The sequence below is a fragment of the Styela clava genome, chromosome 15, assembly GCF_964204865.1.
Source record: "Styela clava chromosome 15, kaStyClav1.hap1.2, whole genome shotgun sequence".
NCBI classification, from domain to species: Eukaryota; Metazoa; Chordata; class Ascidiacea; order Stolidobranchia; family Styelidae; genus Styela; species Styela clava.
The window spans coordinates 9,009,363-9,026,286 of record NC_135264.1 but is presented as its reverse complement, the minus strand read 5'-3'; the positions used below and the strand labels follow the sequence as shown (position 1 = coordinate 9,026,286).

The window sequence follows — 16,924 nt, the reverse complement described above, 5'->3', positions numbered from 1 at the left end:
ATACCATTCATGTATGTATGGATGCAAATTACGGAGCTGTAAGCTATCATACCGTAAATATATACTACTGATTATACAAATTATTATGTTATTCAAATAGTATTTCACACCATTTGAGGTCGCATACAACATTCCTAGTAAAAGCTATATCTCTCTTTTTTATGGTAAAAATCCTATCCTAAGCTATTCTCTGCATAAATATTTATTTGATTGTGATTTATTATATATCAGACAAACATACAAATTTCACGATTATACAAAAGTGTCATTTCTTTAGTAGAGGCTCTGCTTCGACAAATCGAATTTTATATCCGAAGTTTTAGTTTAACGACTCCGTAAACAACAATAACTTGCCACCGTTGGCAACAACGAGCGAAGTCTCCAGTGATTTATTTTTACATACTGCATTATCTTTGCAAAATGTCGTATAGAGGAAGATCAAGGAATAATTACAATAAAAGAGGATCTTATTCATGTGAGCTATATATATATTTATCACTTTGTTACGTTAAATTTCATGAGTCGGCCAATACTGGTACGGTACTTACCGTACCGGTCAGTTGTATACTGTCATAGTTATACTGTTGCTGTACGGTACCGGTACCGGTACCGAGAATGCGTCATACAGGTATAATCGGCCTACAAATACCAATATTTTTTGTTTTATTCAGATCGGGGTGACTATAACAACAAGTATTCACAACACGACAACAGATCAGGAAGTCCCAGTTACAACAGTGAGAGATTGTTTATATGTTTTTTATTTTCACATTTGTTTGTTTGTTACTACCTTGAAATTTATTGAAAATTGTGATTTTAACATCCTATCATGAATTTTATTTTAGATCGTGATAAAGAAAGTGGTGAATCTTACAATGATCGACAATATTCAAATGATCGTTATGAACCACGGGGCAGAGGCGGTGGAAAGTTTAGGGGTCGAAGGCCAAATGGAAGATTTAGGTATGTCATCAAATATGTTTGGGTCAAGTATAGTTTAAATTTTTTATGACGTAACACAGAACACAGCAATGGCTAATCATCGTAAAACTGCCGTGTTTCCCTCGAAAATAAGACCTGGCCTGAAAATAAGACCTAATTTGAATTTTGAAAGTGATTTTAAATAAACCCAAACCCTTAAAATGAATTTAAAATGTGTGGGAGAGGAAAGGTACAATGACCTGAGGTAAGTTGAAGACCGCACCCCCAAGATTGTGTGATGTCACAAATATGATATTTGTCACTTGATTTTTGTATAGGAAATACAAATAAAAACAATGGATGTCGGTTTTTGTATAATGTTTATCTCGTGATTTTCTACAATGTAATTTTATTTTTGATAAATGAACTCAAAAGACCTCTTAAAAATCATACATTTATGCTTCAAAAGAAAATAAATCTAATCCTGTTCAAATTACGGGGAAACACGGTAAGAAGTGCTGTACAGTGTACAAAACTGATATGCGTAAAAAAGCCGTAGATCATAATAAGGGAAAATTTGACAGATTAGAATTTAAATTCAATTTAATTTCTTTTGTTTTTTTTTGAAGATTTACGTATTCGAGTCGCCACTGATCCTAATAACCAGTATAATTATCCAAAGCTTTCTACGTCTTTTCACGACCCACTAAGATTCCTTTTGCGACCCACCAGTGGGTCGCGACCCATAGTTTGGGAACCGCTGGTTTAGTACCACAAGTACTTCCGGTGGGCGTAGCCTAACGAATTTTGCATATGTTATTCCTAACCCCCACCTGACTATGTCATCCAGAAACTCACTAACGCTAGCTGTCACATATCGGGATCGTTGCGACGAGAAAACGAGAGAAATAGCCAGGCCAACTAGGACTGCATGTAGACCCATGCATTGTTTGAATCAGTACAATAACCCATATATTTAAAGACATCAATTATAATAGTGAATACAAAGTCATCCACAAAGCAGTATGGTACTTCCATATCGCCACAAAATTGCAAACCGGTACTTCGCAATAAACTAAAAAAAGCACAATCTAAAAACGCGATTGTCTTTGAATCCACTGAAAAAATAATCAACCAATTGAATTTGAAAAAAAATTTTCATAGCATTCAAGAGTTATTAATTATTGAAAATGAGTCAACCAGAAATAATTTTAGTCATATGATGACCGATGCTGTATGTATACTGTATGATGTATACTGTTTACATGCACCAATAGTCCAATACATTAGGGGAGCACATATTTAAAAAACTTACTGGCAACTGCTGAAATTCTGATAACTATAAAAACTAAATAGGAATATACATGTGCGTTATTATGTGTCATTCAATACTGATTGAAAAAATCTTGAATTATTTTTTTGCATTACTGTCAAATCTACCAGCTGAGACGTTGGTAAAATGCTTATGGTGGTTTGGCCGAATGTATGCTTCCAATAGCAATATTTGTTATGTTTCACAGTTGAGAAGACACTCTATTTCGGTTCATGCTATTTTCTCCAAAGTGTATAACTGAACCAATTATCATGATTTTTCAGTGCTCGACGAGGCTCAAGAGGTCGCGGAGGTTCGTATCGAGGGAGAGGAGGGAGGGGAGATTTTAACCAGAACAATCACATTGACCCTGATGGGGATATAGATATGGAGGGAGGCCCTTCAACAGGCAAAGCCAGGCCGTAAGTACCTTTACATTTTGTTTTAATAACCATTAATTCACAGGAATTTGATTAGAACGATGTCTTTTCTAACCCTATTTATAGAACTATTTTTTTATGAGATACTTCCTAATTTTGCTCTAACAAGGCTTCCAAAATGTAAGCTACCATGATTTATACAGCTTAAAAATCTTCATGCTTACATCCTACACAATAAAAAAAAAAGAAGTGGTGGATATAGCGATAAGACCTCTACAACTTTCGATGCTGATATTAATATTTTGATATTTGTGAATAACAAATAAACATGTACATTGAAGGGCACCGTATGCAAGACCATCTCGTGATACCAGACCGGCAAGGGGAAACCCCAGATTCCATCAAAATAACAGAAATGGACCTAATTGGAGCTTAGTAACGGTAGGTAACTACGGTACATTGAAATTCAGTTTTATTGAAAACTAAGTGTTCGTGAAAGATTTTATGTTTTTGGTTTCTATGACGTTATCTTTGTTACAGACTGTAGGGTCTGGGTTCGACATTTTTTTATTAAGAAAGGTATTGGTGGTAATATTTTTCAAACTTTTCGTGAAAAACTAACAGAGCATTATCTTGACTAAGCATTCCTGATAGAGCAGTTGTTCTCAACTTTTTAAGCCGCGCCCCCTTTTTTAGATTTTGTCAAGTCTCACTCCCATCTCAAAAATAATTAGTCAACAAAGGATCAAATCTGACAAATAGTTTTATTTATGCCTCAAAAATTGTTCTATGCCTAACTGTTTGAGAACCAATGTGATAGACAATTAGGAAAGGATGTCATATGCCATTTTTATGTGGTCGGATTTTGTGTGTTTTGAGTTGGCATTTGCGGGGTTACATTTTGGCATCCAGAAATCTAGAGTCCACGTTGAGTTGAGTCGAGTATAGTTTTATTTGACTCCACTATCTTGCTTTAATGTTTCTGTGTTATATACTCATGATCGCATGCTTTATCAATTTTTTTCTTCTGAAGATTGTACAAGGTGCCATGTTGGACAGAGAATGGCTGATTGAAGCAATTCAAAAAGAAATCATGGTTCAAATTAAACCTGTCCAGGTCAGAATAGAATTGTATTTATTGTTAAATATACCATATAATATGAATGATAAGGTTTTATAGTGGATCTACTTTATTTAAATAATTTAGATGCTATTTAGGATTAACTCGTTCGAAATATGACAACACATATGACGACCATTTTTCATATTATTTCATAATAAACAGGAATTTCATATTCTCAGTTTTTGCATTATGTGGATTATAATTTCAATAATAAAGTTATTGTGATGTCATAATAGAAAAAATGGAATTTATCATAAATAATGTTTGGAGATAAACATACTCAAAATTATAGTTAAAAAATGTCAAATTTTTCCTCGCAGTATTTTCATGATGGTGAAAACTCCCAATTTTGTATCGAAGATGCAGAAGTTGCACAAAATATTAGAGATTGCAACAGAAAGATAACGGGCCCGGATGGAAACAAGGTTTACTTAATTAATGATATTCTAATGAGATATTTCAAGTTAAAATAAAATATTAAATTATAAAAGGTATTCAAATAAGAATTTTAAGGTTCAAAGTATTTTAAAATAGATTTTTATTGAAATTTTGTTCAGTGATTGAAAACAACTTATTTATAAAAAATCCTTTTGATTCAGACAAAATTTAAAAAAAAATTTAGTGAAGAGAGTGGAGATATACACTATATAGCTATCATTAACTTTAATTCTTGTATGGCACGATAAGTTGTATACATTTATATATAGGCTTACAAAAATCTCATTTTTCAGCTTTTGATATTAAAGACCTACTGCAGTCCTCCTATCACAGATGACCAACTGGTTATTTTGCGGGTAATATATAGTTTTTTTTTTGAGTACTTATTTTCTAACCCAAAATGATCAAAATTGAGCAACTTTGTGGGTATTTTATAAAATGGTTCCAGAACGATTCGTATATATTCAAACTTTATTCGTGTACCACCAGTGCTTGTGTAAGAATTAAAAACGATAAATATTAATAGAAAAAAGTTTATTCTTTCATATGAGATTTAATTTGGTACTCCCGTAGTGTGTGTACCAGGTGAGGGTTAGGTCATGATTTTATTCCGATGTTCCTTATTTTAGTTCTATTGTGAGTTCTTCGGGGACTGTCTGTGTTAGCCAAGTGAATATACCTACTGATCATAGGCTTCAGTCCCTTTACACAACTTGATGTGAAGTAGGCGAACACGATTAGTTACACAATTGGTACACATGCTTCTGGAGCGCCTAATTGTGCATGATATTTACCTTATGTTTTATTAATGCAGGATGCCCTCTCAAAACGGTACGACACAGATACATTACATCTCGATGCCTCTGATTTATATAGCGACAAAACTCTTCGAGAAAATCGAATTGATATGAAATTAAAATTTTCTAAAGCCATGTATATTCTTATAAACATCATCGGAGAACACATATCAGGAGTACGTGAGGAATTCTTAATTTGACTTTCTGTGACTTTTTGATTAATTTTTTCGTTTTTCTCTTGGATATGAAATGGTTTATTAAAATTTTCATGCTATTTGTTATTAGCATTAGCACAGACAAACTTTGACTGATTCTCTCTGTTCTTAACTCATTTCATATGCGGTGAGAGTATACATGAGTGCTTTTTAACTGGGATTCTGTGAGTTCTATGGGGTTCAGTGAGAGATTCTCTTTTTAGTGTCATTTATCAATACCAGTGAAACAGTATTTTCTTTTTTAACAACTATTAAGAATAAGAACATAAGCCACTTGAGTAGTGTGGATATGTGCATAAATTTACGATTTAAAAGTTTGTGAGAGAGATGCAATAGCAGAAGGTTCATTAAATTTTTTTATTTTATCTTCTGTAATAACTTGGATTCTTATTGTTGGAGTGTCCAACACAGAAATATTCGACTTTCATACATTCATGGATGTTTTTGAATAATTAATTATAGGGGTTCTGTGATGGCCCCAATAGCATATCAGAGGTACCACGTGGATAAGAAGGTTGAAAAGCACTAATGTGGACTTTCACCTTGATCGACACTTCTACACACAAATAATTTTGAATATTTTGTATTTCTAGTTAATTTATTTTTAGATATTGAAATGGGATTTTTGCCTTACATTGTAAATAACAATACTATATAAATTCAAGTATTGGAAGTCATTATTTACATTAATATTTGAAAATATCTGTTCAGCTACTTTCCCTCGATTTATCGAATAATCGAATGGATAATTTATCCTATCTGAAAAACCTTGTTGTTGTCACTCCAAGATTGAAATGCTTGAAACTTGAAAGAAATGAGGTTAGTAGACTATGTTGAGTAATAATGTTATCAGAAGTTTGTCACCTTAACTGCGAAGAAGTTTTTCCATATTTTAGTCGCTATACCAAATTTCCTATATCATTGGGAAAATGGTGAATTGTACTGTGCAATAGTTATCAAGCCAAGGGTAAAATTCAATAACTTCATCGTGTGGAAATGAACGAAATCGGAATGCCATTTTCTGATGTGAAATTTTATTATACTGAGAGGTTCTGAGTGCTTCTAAATGCAGAGCTGTGGTTTTGATTTTCCAGGGAACAGTAGAACCTCCACTAGCAGTAGACCCCAAATACAAAATTTCCAAGTTGCCAACGCTTTTTTGTAGAAATATTGCTCCAAATTCATAAGATGTTTCTAAATACGAAAGACTAAAAACCCAAAATTTAAAAAACACGCTGCTGGTCGCTCAATAAGATAGGCAACTCTGTTCGAAAGTGGCGCGCCTGAGTTGCTCTACCATTGTGTAACCTGCGACACAGTTAAAACCTAGCGCTTTAAACACTACCCCATCACACACAAGACTATATTTTAGAATATCAATTTTTTCAGATATAATGTCCTTTCGTTTTAAACATTTCCTCCATCTTCAAGAAGAACTAGCAAGTTTGCTTTCTTATAAAAGTAAGTTTGTCATCTGTTTCTAGCTTAGGCATTCGAAAGAGCTTGACAATATCAGAGAGTGGGATCTAACGGAGTTAAACATTGACGGGAATCCACTTTGTCAACATTTTGAATCACAATCTGATTATATAAGGTACAACTAGTATCACAGCTTACACAATTAAGAAATCGGTGAGTAAAGAATCAAGGTAAGTGGTGGTCGGAGTCTAAAAAGCTGACTTCAGAGCTGAGAAGAGATAGATGTGAATTCCAGATTCGATTCATAAAGGAGAATGAAATGCTGTTTTGCAGTTTCTATTTTATCAAATAAAATTTGAAAGCTTTTTTATTGGTTTTGTGTAAGCCTATATCAGTGGTTTCAACCTTTTTGGTGCAGCGGAACCTCTATGAAACATCCAGGAGACTCGAGAAATCCCATTGTAACAGTTAATTTGCCATTTAATATGGTCTTGATTTGTATAAACTATAAATATATATAAAGAAGCAAATTTAATACTGACAAGTGACAAAACAAAATTATCTGCATATATGCAAATATTAATATAGATTTGAATGGAAATTTGCAAAGCCTTTTTTCAGAAACTGTTCATCCCACGAAAAGGAAAAATTTCGGTTGTGCTTGGCAATGCCCGAAAGTGAAAATAAAAACAATTTTTTTTCACGTGTCATCTGGTGTTATATAGCGCAATATAATAGTTATAAAGCTGAAAGAGCTAATACAAACATGGAAAATTTAGAATTGGATATTTGATGGCACATTCAGCCTATTCCCATGCTAGGTATCCCTGGTTTATGCATATGCACTCATAAGCAAGTTTGTCCTATTTGAGTTGTTCCTAGTTTTGCTAATATTCCAATATTGTAAAACTTGGTTTTTATGCTTTTCATTTTCTACACAGCGCAATCAGAGACAAATTTCCTAACCTTCAAGTACTGGTATGTATGTTTGATAATATTATAGGAACATCGTTAATACAATTAAAATTTCTGGGAAAAAAGGGAACCTCTGAGACATATCGGGCTGATAGATCCCAGCAAAATTAAATAAACATTTTGGCAGTTTCAGAGTCATTTTAGCACCCTGTGATACACTTTTATCACATTATTTGAATCTGGTTGACAAATTAATAAATTTTCATTTTATCCATGCGGTTTTAACCTGGTCCTGAGGTTTCTAATTTATAATTGAGATGATTGTATGATAGGGATACTTGATAAAGAATGCACAAGTTGGTTGGATTTTTATCTGTAATGTTTAATTAATATATGTTTGATACTTGATAAAGTGTAAATGTATTGAAAATATTATTTGTTTCAGGATGGCAAAAAACTTCCACCGCCTGTAAAGTTTGATCTTGAAAAAGTTACAAAGCTCGTTCCAGCTATTCCAAACCACATTCCTCCTGCTGTCACTGAAATTATAAAACAATTCGTGAAGCAGTAAGTGTTATGTTTGCTCCGAAATTATCGATTGGGAGTGCTTGTTTCAGTATTTTTCAACAGCTATTATTATAATATTCTTGTCTGGTGCAACTGTGTCTAAAATGAGCTTTCACAGCCTCGATACATTGCATTGCTTCGAGCGAAATTATGTACAAGAAAAAATATGATGTCATTTTGGACATGGAAAAACAAACCTCTGAAAAAAATCTTTGTCTAAATGGCTGCTTATGCAAAGCCCTATTTTAAGATGTAAAAGTGAAAACAGATAGAAAAATTCAATAAAATACTTCATGAATTAATTATTATGTTACATTTTGTTGGTTGACTTTTTGTTAAGAGAATAATACTTAACGAATGTGAGTGCATGATTATTGGAATAGTGAATATTATACAGCATTCATTTTTCATTTTTTTCGAAACTCGTAACATATCATATTTTTTCAGATATTTTGCTTTGTATGATACAAATCGAGAAAATTTAGCACAAGCTTATGATGAAAACTGTATGTTTTCATTAACAATCCCAAGTAACCCTCGAGGTGCGCCATTAACTCGATATCTCGATTATACAAGGAATTTACGAAGATTGAAAAATGCGAGTAAGACTTCATTTTTATTTTGCTATCTATGAATATTTGCAAAATATATGTAATATTTTTATTCATTTCATCCAGAATTAAGGTTATCATATTTGCGGAAGTCGAGGTCTGAAATCTGCGAGACTTTGAAAAAACTTCCGAAGACAGAGCATGATATTTCTGGTTTTTGCGTTGATGTTCCTCTTGTCTCTCCAACAATGATTAAGTTTATTATAAGAGGAGTATTCAAAGAAAAACATTCAGGTATAGCAGTATGAATATTGTATTTTTTATAGTAGAAACTCATTTCTAAAACAAATAACTAGCTATTCCCAATCTCAACATGTACGGTAATCAGATGAAATTCCATCGCCTTTCCCTTCCCCAGAATGGATATAAAAATCTTACTACTTCTAAAAACTTATTGTCGATTATGACCGTTTTCTCTTCAATATTTTACGTAATATTTTAAATAAATCATCATAGAATTTTTTTTGGCTGATAATCAAAAAGTTCAATTCTAGAGATTATTCCATTTCATTCAATAGTCTTCAATAGTCAATAGTCTGCACACAAACACAGCAAGAATCCTGAATAGTCATCTTTATTCTTGTTACAGCACTCTTGCATTACATGCATATGGTCAGCTTGCACTAAGCCAGAATGCAAGGAAAGGTAGTTGAGGGTCGCCTAACCACCACGTTTTTTTCAAATCTTCCATTTTTGAATCAAAAAAATTTTTTTTTTGTAGGAAAAGACAACTCCTGTATGAGAGCGTTCACGAGAGCTTTTCTTTGCTTGACTGATGGTTCAAGGTGTGTGTTAATGTGTTAATTTTGTAAATTACGTGAAATAGTGTTGTATTTGATGTATAACCCACAAGCAATTATCCTGAAATAGATTGTAATAATTTCAACACCAAATTGGGCTCTCCAGGAGTATGTGTACCAATATGAAGGTAGCTAATTTTGTTCGCCTATTTTACATCAAGTTGTGTAAAGGGACTGAACCCTATGGGCAGGGGGTATTCACTTGGCCGACACATACTGTCCCCGAACTCGTAATAGAACTAAAATAACAAAAATCTGAATAAAATTATGGCGTAACCCTAACCTGGTACACATACTACGGCAGTATCTCAAATCCAAGTCAAAATGGTTGTAATTCAATATTCAATTCCATTTATAATTTGAAGACACTAAATAGTTTAATAAAATATTAAATTTCAAAACCTACTCTTAAGAGTTTCTACTCAGAGTTTTGTGTTACAATGTGAGCAATTCTTGTTCCAGGTTTTGGCAAGAAGTTTTCTTATTCGTATTTTTTGAAATGCCTAATATGTTACTGATGAAATGGGATTGGTCCGAAGACGTTGTCACCGGTAGACGTTCCCAAGATCTTTCTATCTTTTTCAATTTAGTTTTCATATTAAATAGAAAATTTTTTGTTTAAACTAATCTTTTTTACTTAAGTTTACAAAATAGAAAAATGTTATAGTTTTGACCATTTTGAAATTCATTTTCAGGTTATCCATAATCAATGAAGAAATTCACATTAGAAATACGACAATTGTAGAATATAAAAGTGCATTTGCAAAACCACCAGTTACACCTTCACCTAGTCCTGTACCTGAGGTATGTAGTTAGTTGTTTTCAGAAAAATGGAGGTATCAGTAACTAATTTTCTTTGTCTATTTCACATCAAATTGTGTAAAGGGACTGAAACCTATGGGCAGGGTGATATTCACTTGGCTAACACAGGCAGTCCCCGAACTCGTAATAGAACTAATAGAAGGAAAATCGGAATAAAAGTATGGCCCAACCTACTACAGGAGTGCCATTTAATCTGCCTCTTTTGCCAACCTAGCTAACCAACTAAACTTTCCATGAAACAGCAAACCATTGCTTCTCCTGCTCAGTCAACTTCAAGCTCAGTTCCAACGGCAGCACCTGTTGTTGTAGGAAGCCCATCTAAGCTGGATATGGTCGCAGCTTTTTGTAAAGAATCCGGAATGAACGCAGGGTTCTCTGAACAATGTTTGAATGAAAATGGATGGGATTACATGAAAGCAGGACAAGCATTCTTATCACTGAAGGTTAGTAAATTGGATTTTTATGGAGGTTTTCAAATTAATAAATAAATTTAACTGGAGTTAAATTGGTTATAACTTTTTATATATTTTTTCAGTCTACTTTTTGTAGGACTTTGTGGCAAATCTCGTAAATGACATGTTACAATGGTTCATAATACTAATTTTATTCAAATACTCAATGTTGTTTTTTCATCATATTGAGGACGTTGAGGTGCATTGCATTAATTTATAATATTCAGCTATATTGAATTACGAAGAAAAATTCTAGAATGCAATAAGTACTAGTCTTCAAGAATTAATTGACTGGTGTGGTTTTTTTCAAATTGATACACATTCCAAATCATTAGTTTTCAATTACCGCTTTCCATATATATTCCAATATATGGAGCAAATTCATTTTGTTCAGATAGCCTTCTATAGCTATCTTTATACGACATGTATCATTTTTTATTTTAAATATTTAAAAGCAAAGAAAAATTCAAGAATACAACAATTTTTATGATTCTATACCAGAGTCAGATGTATTATTTGAATCATTTATTTTAGAATGAAGGCAAGATTCCTGCTGAAGCCTTCATCCGTTGAACCTTATCACTTTCAAGCATAGTTGAGTGCTAAATAAGTGATGATGACAATAAACTGGAAAAAACTTTAATTTTGTTGTCTCGTTTGTTAAGTGACTTAAATGATGTAACATAATTTGTAAAAAAAAAATATTTCTTTGTTATTTCCCCCTAATCACCTGTAGGCCCTAGGATTTAATCTAAAAAATAAAATAAAAAATTTACAAAAAAGAATGAATTAAGGGATTTCAAATTCTAAATAAAAAAAAAATGTTCCTTTTTGATTCAGCATTTATAAAATTGATTCAGTTGTCGCAGTATGCCAACCATGTTAGTTATGTTATTACTATTGGCGTTAATGTCAAGTCGATAACACACATGCATTTGTATTTTAGTCTGAAAAATGGAAAAAATAAAAAATTAATAGGTATCGATATCAATTTTCGACCATTTCTCTGGGAGGATTTCAAAATATAAACATTTTGTACCAAACACCCAATATTCTATCTTATGTGGGAAAGGTGATTATTACTTCATCTTCATTTACTTCTGAAACATTTTTTTGGGATATTTTTATCAGGTGATCAGTAACCTACTGCCATGGTCTCCTAGTTCCTAAAATCATTTATTTGATGTGTTGGGAAACAATGACTCATATGTAAAGAGCGCTGTGCTTTTAAAAAAGATAATAACGTTTAATTACATTTCAAATTTTTCATACCATATGTACTGAGCTTCTAAGGACAGAACGTTTTGTATTCTTTCAAATTGAAGACACCCCATGCTTAGTTACGGCCATTCATGATTAGAAATTAACCCTTTATCACATGACGCTTTGTTACCCATGTATTTACATTATCAGTGAATTTATTCTTCTTGGAAACAATCTAATCCTTAAAGTAGTACTTATTTCAGATTTTTATGAATTAGACAGACCTGTTTTAGAATACATTTATTGGGTGTCAAAAAATGAAATAGTATAAATTGATCTGAAATTCCTATGAAAAACCATAGGGTAAATAGTTGAGATGGGATATAAAGTATCTAAATTTGGAAGCAATTCTAAACCAGTATTGCCATTGTGGTAGCCCTCACCCGGTGTGGGATATTACTTCCCTGAGTAAGATATTTAAAAAAAAAAAGATTTCCAGCCAAAGTAGTCCTGTTCCATTACTTGAATTCGTAATTGGATTCTCCATGTTGAAATGTTTGTATTTACATATTCACAATTATTGTCTTTTTATGTTTTGGTTGCAACTTGTGTCACATTTAATTGAATATGGCATAAAAACTATATATCGATAACGTCCATAAAAAATAATTTTAGGAGATCAGGTACTCAAAATTAGTCTGTGAAATTTTTTTTGCAGCAAATGCACAAATTTATGATTTTCACAATGGAAAATTTAATGATGATCTAATGATTTTGCTCTCTCAATTGCAGTACTTGAAAATCAAATTGATTTTAAAGTAGAACTCTAGAATATTAAAATATTAGTTAAATACAGGTATTTCAGTACCAGGGCGCGCACAGGCAGGAATTTCCAAAGGAAGGAAGGTTCTGAAATTTCTAATTGCCAAGTTAGAACATAAAAAGTAGCGGGTCCAGCCGGATGTGGGAAAATAAATATTGCTGTGTATGATATGAAAAATAGGGGGAAGAAGGTTTCGTCCCACACCCCCCAGCTACGCCCCTGTTCTTTACCCATCTTCCCTTCCATGTTAGTTGCTTCATTTTGGTAACCTGTGGCTTCATTAGGTTATCTCAAGGCATTATTGTTGTTGTCAAGTGTTGTGTGCATAAATGTGTGCTTACTAAGAGTAAAAAGTTAAAATTCATTTTTCTATTTTCAATTACTACTTATATATGGTTTTTGGGTTTGCCTCCTTCAATATAATGCTCTAGCCATTGCCTCGATCCCTGCACCATCATTAGGGTATTAGAATGTCACATTTTTGATTTATGATGCCATTGATTTCTATCATGTCTTCATATGATGCCACCCAAATTTGGAACAGTGGTTTCAATTTAGGTAGATTCTCTGGGTTAGGTTATGGGATATTATGTTTACAGTCAGGACTATTTATATTAGTCTTAATTGGGTATTTTTTTCACTTGAAAGTCTCTATGTGGGCACAATGGCCCTGAAGTAGGTCGGATTTTTTGTTAAAAATTTCCTCCCTTTCCCACCACTCATTTAGAAAGTTACATTTTTTATTCTTGCTTGTTGATTTGTGTAAATTTTCTTTTTGCAAACAATTTTTGATTTTTACGTAAAAAAATTATATGCAGGTACACAGTTCGTGTGTAGCCAATTTGTGAAAATTTAAAAACAAAAAAAAATTGTTCATGAAAACAAAACAAAAAAATTGAATCAAAAACTTTTGCTGGCAAAAGAGGATATATCATTTTTTATTTCAAATTTTTCCCCAATGGGTTTTCGCTGGGTCTTTGGGCTTAGTTTAGAGTTGGACCAACAAGGGTGGGGAATATCTAAAGTATATTCATACTGAAAATGGAGACTGAAACGAAAGTTTTTTCAACTTGATGCTGCTGTTGTCTATAAGCAGCTCTTGAAAGTATGGATATGATACTGGAACTAACACTGAACTGAGTTTTTACTACTCGGAATTTACTTCATCGATATATGGTGCCGTCGTCATTGCAAATCTTTCTGCTTTGAAAAACTGCTTCTCGAATCCTTTAGTGCTGCTGATCGTTCTTTTCTGCCTGTTCCTACATGCATATCATTGACATGCTGTATTTGGATGCTACCGTCATTTCCGATATCTCTCACTGGAAAATAGAGCTATTTAAAGACTTTGACTTCTGATACGAACTCCTATTGGAAAAAAAATCTGTCTATTCGACACCTGGATGAACTAAAAATTGTATCAGGAAAGGGACAAGCAAGATATGTTGTTATAATAAAGAATGATGTAACAATTGGGATATCGCACAGGGGCCTTATGTGTTGGTTAGGTAGGATAGTAGGATCATTTGAAATAAGCTGAAATCATATTTCCTCTTTTGCCCTCAAAATTGAATGAAAAAAAATGGTTAAAAAAGATAATTATTGAATTGCTAAAAAATTGACTAAAAATAAAAAATGTCACTTCTTATTCCGATTTTTTTTCTATTTGAAGTGATTGTGTTCCTGTTTTGGTAGTTGATGCTAATGATATTGTTTATAATGTTTTTGCATGTACCCACTATTGGGTTCTAGCATTACCCATCGGTGGTGCATGCTTGTGCTATTGTACATTGTTTTAATTTTTGTAAATATTTCTTTCGTGTTTTTAGTAAATAGATTCGGTGATTCATTTTTGGTATTCTCAATGGATAGGTTGGTTAAGGGCAGTAAGATAAAATATTGTGTTTTTACTACCTATTCCAGTTATTGATATGTTAGTATTATGTGTCTCGTTATCTTCTGAGTTATGTAGCAGAAAAGTTATTTATGTCCAGGTACATAATTAGGTATTTCCGAAGTATGTGATCCGAGATGATGGACACCGGAAGGTAGTATGTGTACTAGGTTAGGGTTATGCCATAATTTTATTCCATTTTTTCTTATTTTAGTTTTATTACAAGTTCGGGGTTTAGCCAAGTGACTCCTGTAGTATTTGTACCGGGAATTATGGCCTAGCCCTACGTTCCGGTGTCTGCCATCTTATTTCACATACTCATTGGAGTACCCATAATTTAGTATACCAACTTAGCTTTGCGAGATTAACGAGAATTAAAATGCAGTCAGAACCTGAAACAATACCAATGTTTGGCGTGGAGGCCAGGAATATATCCAATCCTACATTTTTTTCAATTTAAAATAAGATTCGGCAGTTTGCTGTTATAAATACGGTCAAAGATGACACTACCCCTGTGAGGATATTCCGGCAATTTTACCATACGTGTTAACGCCGATTAAACGCTTGGCGTGTATACTATTTCGCCATATTCAATTTGTTTGAATTAATTATTCAAAATATAAAATTTTGCCCGCGACAGGTGCGCGCTGTAGCAACATATTTGTTGGAACCGGCGAGGCAGAAGGATATAGAGCAGTGGTTCTTAAAGTATGGGTCGCGACCCAAACATGGGTCGCGGAAGGTATAAAAATGGGTCGCGACAAGGTCGTCAATGCAAGGGCAATCTAAGAGGAGAAGGACGAATTTTCAGTTTTCCTAATGTTTCAATTTAGCTTCTAAACTCTGGTATTTAAAAATAATGTAATATAAAATTTCATTCACGGTAAGAACTGTCTTGAGCTCGTTGTTACATCACAATTCTGATATGCCAGTCACGTGTATTATTTTTATGGTATCGGTAACCATGCACGTCGCTTGTCGTTGTGTTGACCGCGTGGAATGTCGTCTTAGTGGATTAAAATAACCAAAAATGGGTGTCTTTTTTGTAATGTAAATTGTAATAGACGACGCAATGAAAAAGCTCGCTTCTCGACATTAGATTATTCAATATCTAGAGAAAATGTGACTTCATCTCGAGGCACCATTCACCGTGAACGAAGCAGTGTGTGCACATTTGATGAGTGAAAGGTTGTATATTTCGAGAGATACCGAAGGTCAGCTAGGATGTCGTGTTTGCGACGGATAGCGGACGCCTTTTCTGCTACAATTCGCGACTTGTGCGAGCGAGGATATTTGGCACTGACGGTTATCAAAACTAAGCTCGCAATCGCCTCGATACCCGTGACAACTTGCGTATTGCGTTAAGTAAAATAGAGCTGTGTATTGAAGATATAATGAAAAGAAAATTTCAGTTTCATCAATCTCACTGAGTCAATGGACTGTTTCTAATAAATAGTTGTCTGTATTTGAGTCAAACTGTACTAACTTTAAAAACACATTTTGCGTTATTTAGGATTGGGTCGCGAGTATTCATAAAACTCAGATTTGGGTCGCGCTCGAAAAAGTTTAAGAACCACTGATATAGAGATAATGAATACGAATTATAAAATAAAGTACATATGTTTTTGAAGAAGTATGTAGCTTCTTGTTGAACCTTGCCTGCTGAGCATGAGCCAGTTGAAGAGCGAATGTTGTTTGTATATCCCCAAACTGTTTACCAAGCCAAATCCTATATGCTCCTGCTAATATTATCCGCGTGCGAACTTGAGTCCATGAATATTGTATGGATCTTTTACCATATGAAGCTTGTTGTCATGACAACGACGGAGATGCGGCTTTTAGGATTGAACTCGGATGAATGTTACTTCATTCGTTCTGAAGAGTGTTTTCGACCGTCGAGTTAGTGCGCAGTAGTTTTTTTTGTTTTTTTTTTGCAGAATTTTTCTACTGGCGAGATTATCATTTGTTTGTGGTTTCATTGAACAACCTTATGTATTGGAATCTGATGTGTACATGACCCTGAGCTTCCACGTATTCTAAATCTAGAATCTTCTTTGTTATTCGAGCCAACGATATAGGAACCAAAGTTATTGATATTAATAGTAGGCGTTAACCTCCATATTTCATAAATATACAAGTTTTAATCACTTCATTAAAAACCGCAATCAATTTATGACTCATGTGACGTCATCAACATTTTCGTCATATATTGTTGCCAAAGTCATTTACCTC

The 16,924-nt window shown here is 33.4% G+C and overlaps 1 protein-coding gene across 1 annotated transcript; it reads left to right on the top strand.

The window, feature by feature from the left end:
- The first annotated feature begins 317 nt into the window (after positions 1 to 317).
- On the top strand, positions 318 to 14,647 carry LOC120333895 (nuclear RNA export factor 1-like). Its single transcript, XM_039401288.2, has 19 exons — positions 318 to 475; positions 672 to 737; positions 846 to 963; positions 2,518 to 2,655; positions 2,955 to 3,054; positions 3,647 to 3,730; positions 4,057 to 4,161; positions 4,468 to 4,530; positions 4,989 to 5,147; positions 5,898 to 6,005; positions 6,671 to 6,780; positions 7,547 to 7,583; positions 7,966 to 8,087; positions 8,535 to 8,689; positions 8,765 to 8,932; positions 9,420 to 9,483; positions 10,194 to 10,302; positions 10,563 to 10,763; positions 11,307 to 14,647. The coding sequence occupies exons 1-19, from the start codon at positions 421 to 423 to the stop codon at positions 11,343 to 11,345; spliced, it is 2,001 nt and encodes a 666-aa protein (XP_039257222.2). The 5' UTR covers positions 318 to 420; the 3' UTR covers positions 11,346 to 14,647.
- Positions 14,648 to 16,924: the final 2,277 nt, after the last annotated feature.

Bases quoted from the DNA above. Each gene is read 5' to 3' on its own strand.
- LOC120333895 (XM_039401288.2), top strand. From the start codon at position 421: ATGTCGTATAGAGGAAGATCAAGGAATAATTACAATAAAAGAGGATCT. The intron at 8,690-8,764 runs GTAAGACTTCAT...CATTTCATCCAG, and splicing joins ACGAAGATTGAAAAATGCGA to AATTAAGGTTATCATATTTG. The intron at 10,764-11,306 runs GTTAGTAAATTG...CATTTATTTTAG, and splicing joins AAGCATTCTTATCACTGAAG to AATGAAGGCAAGATTCCTGC.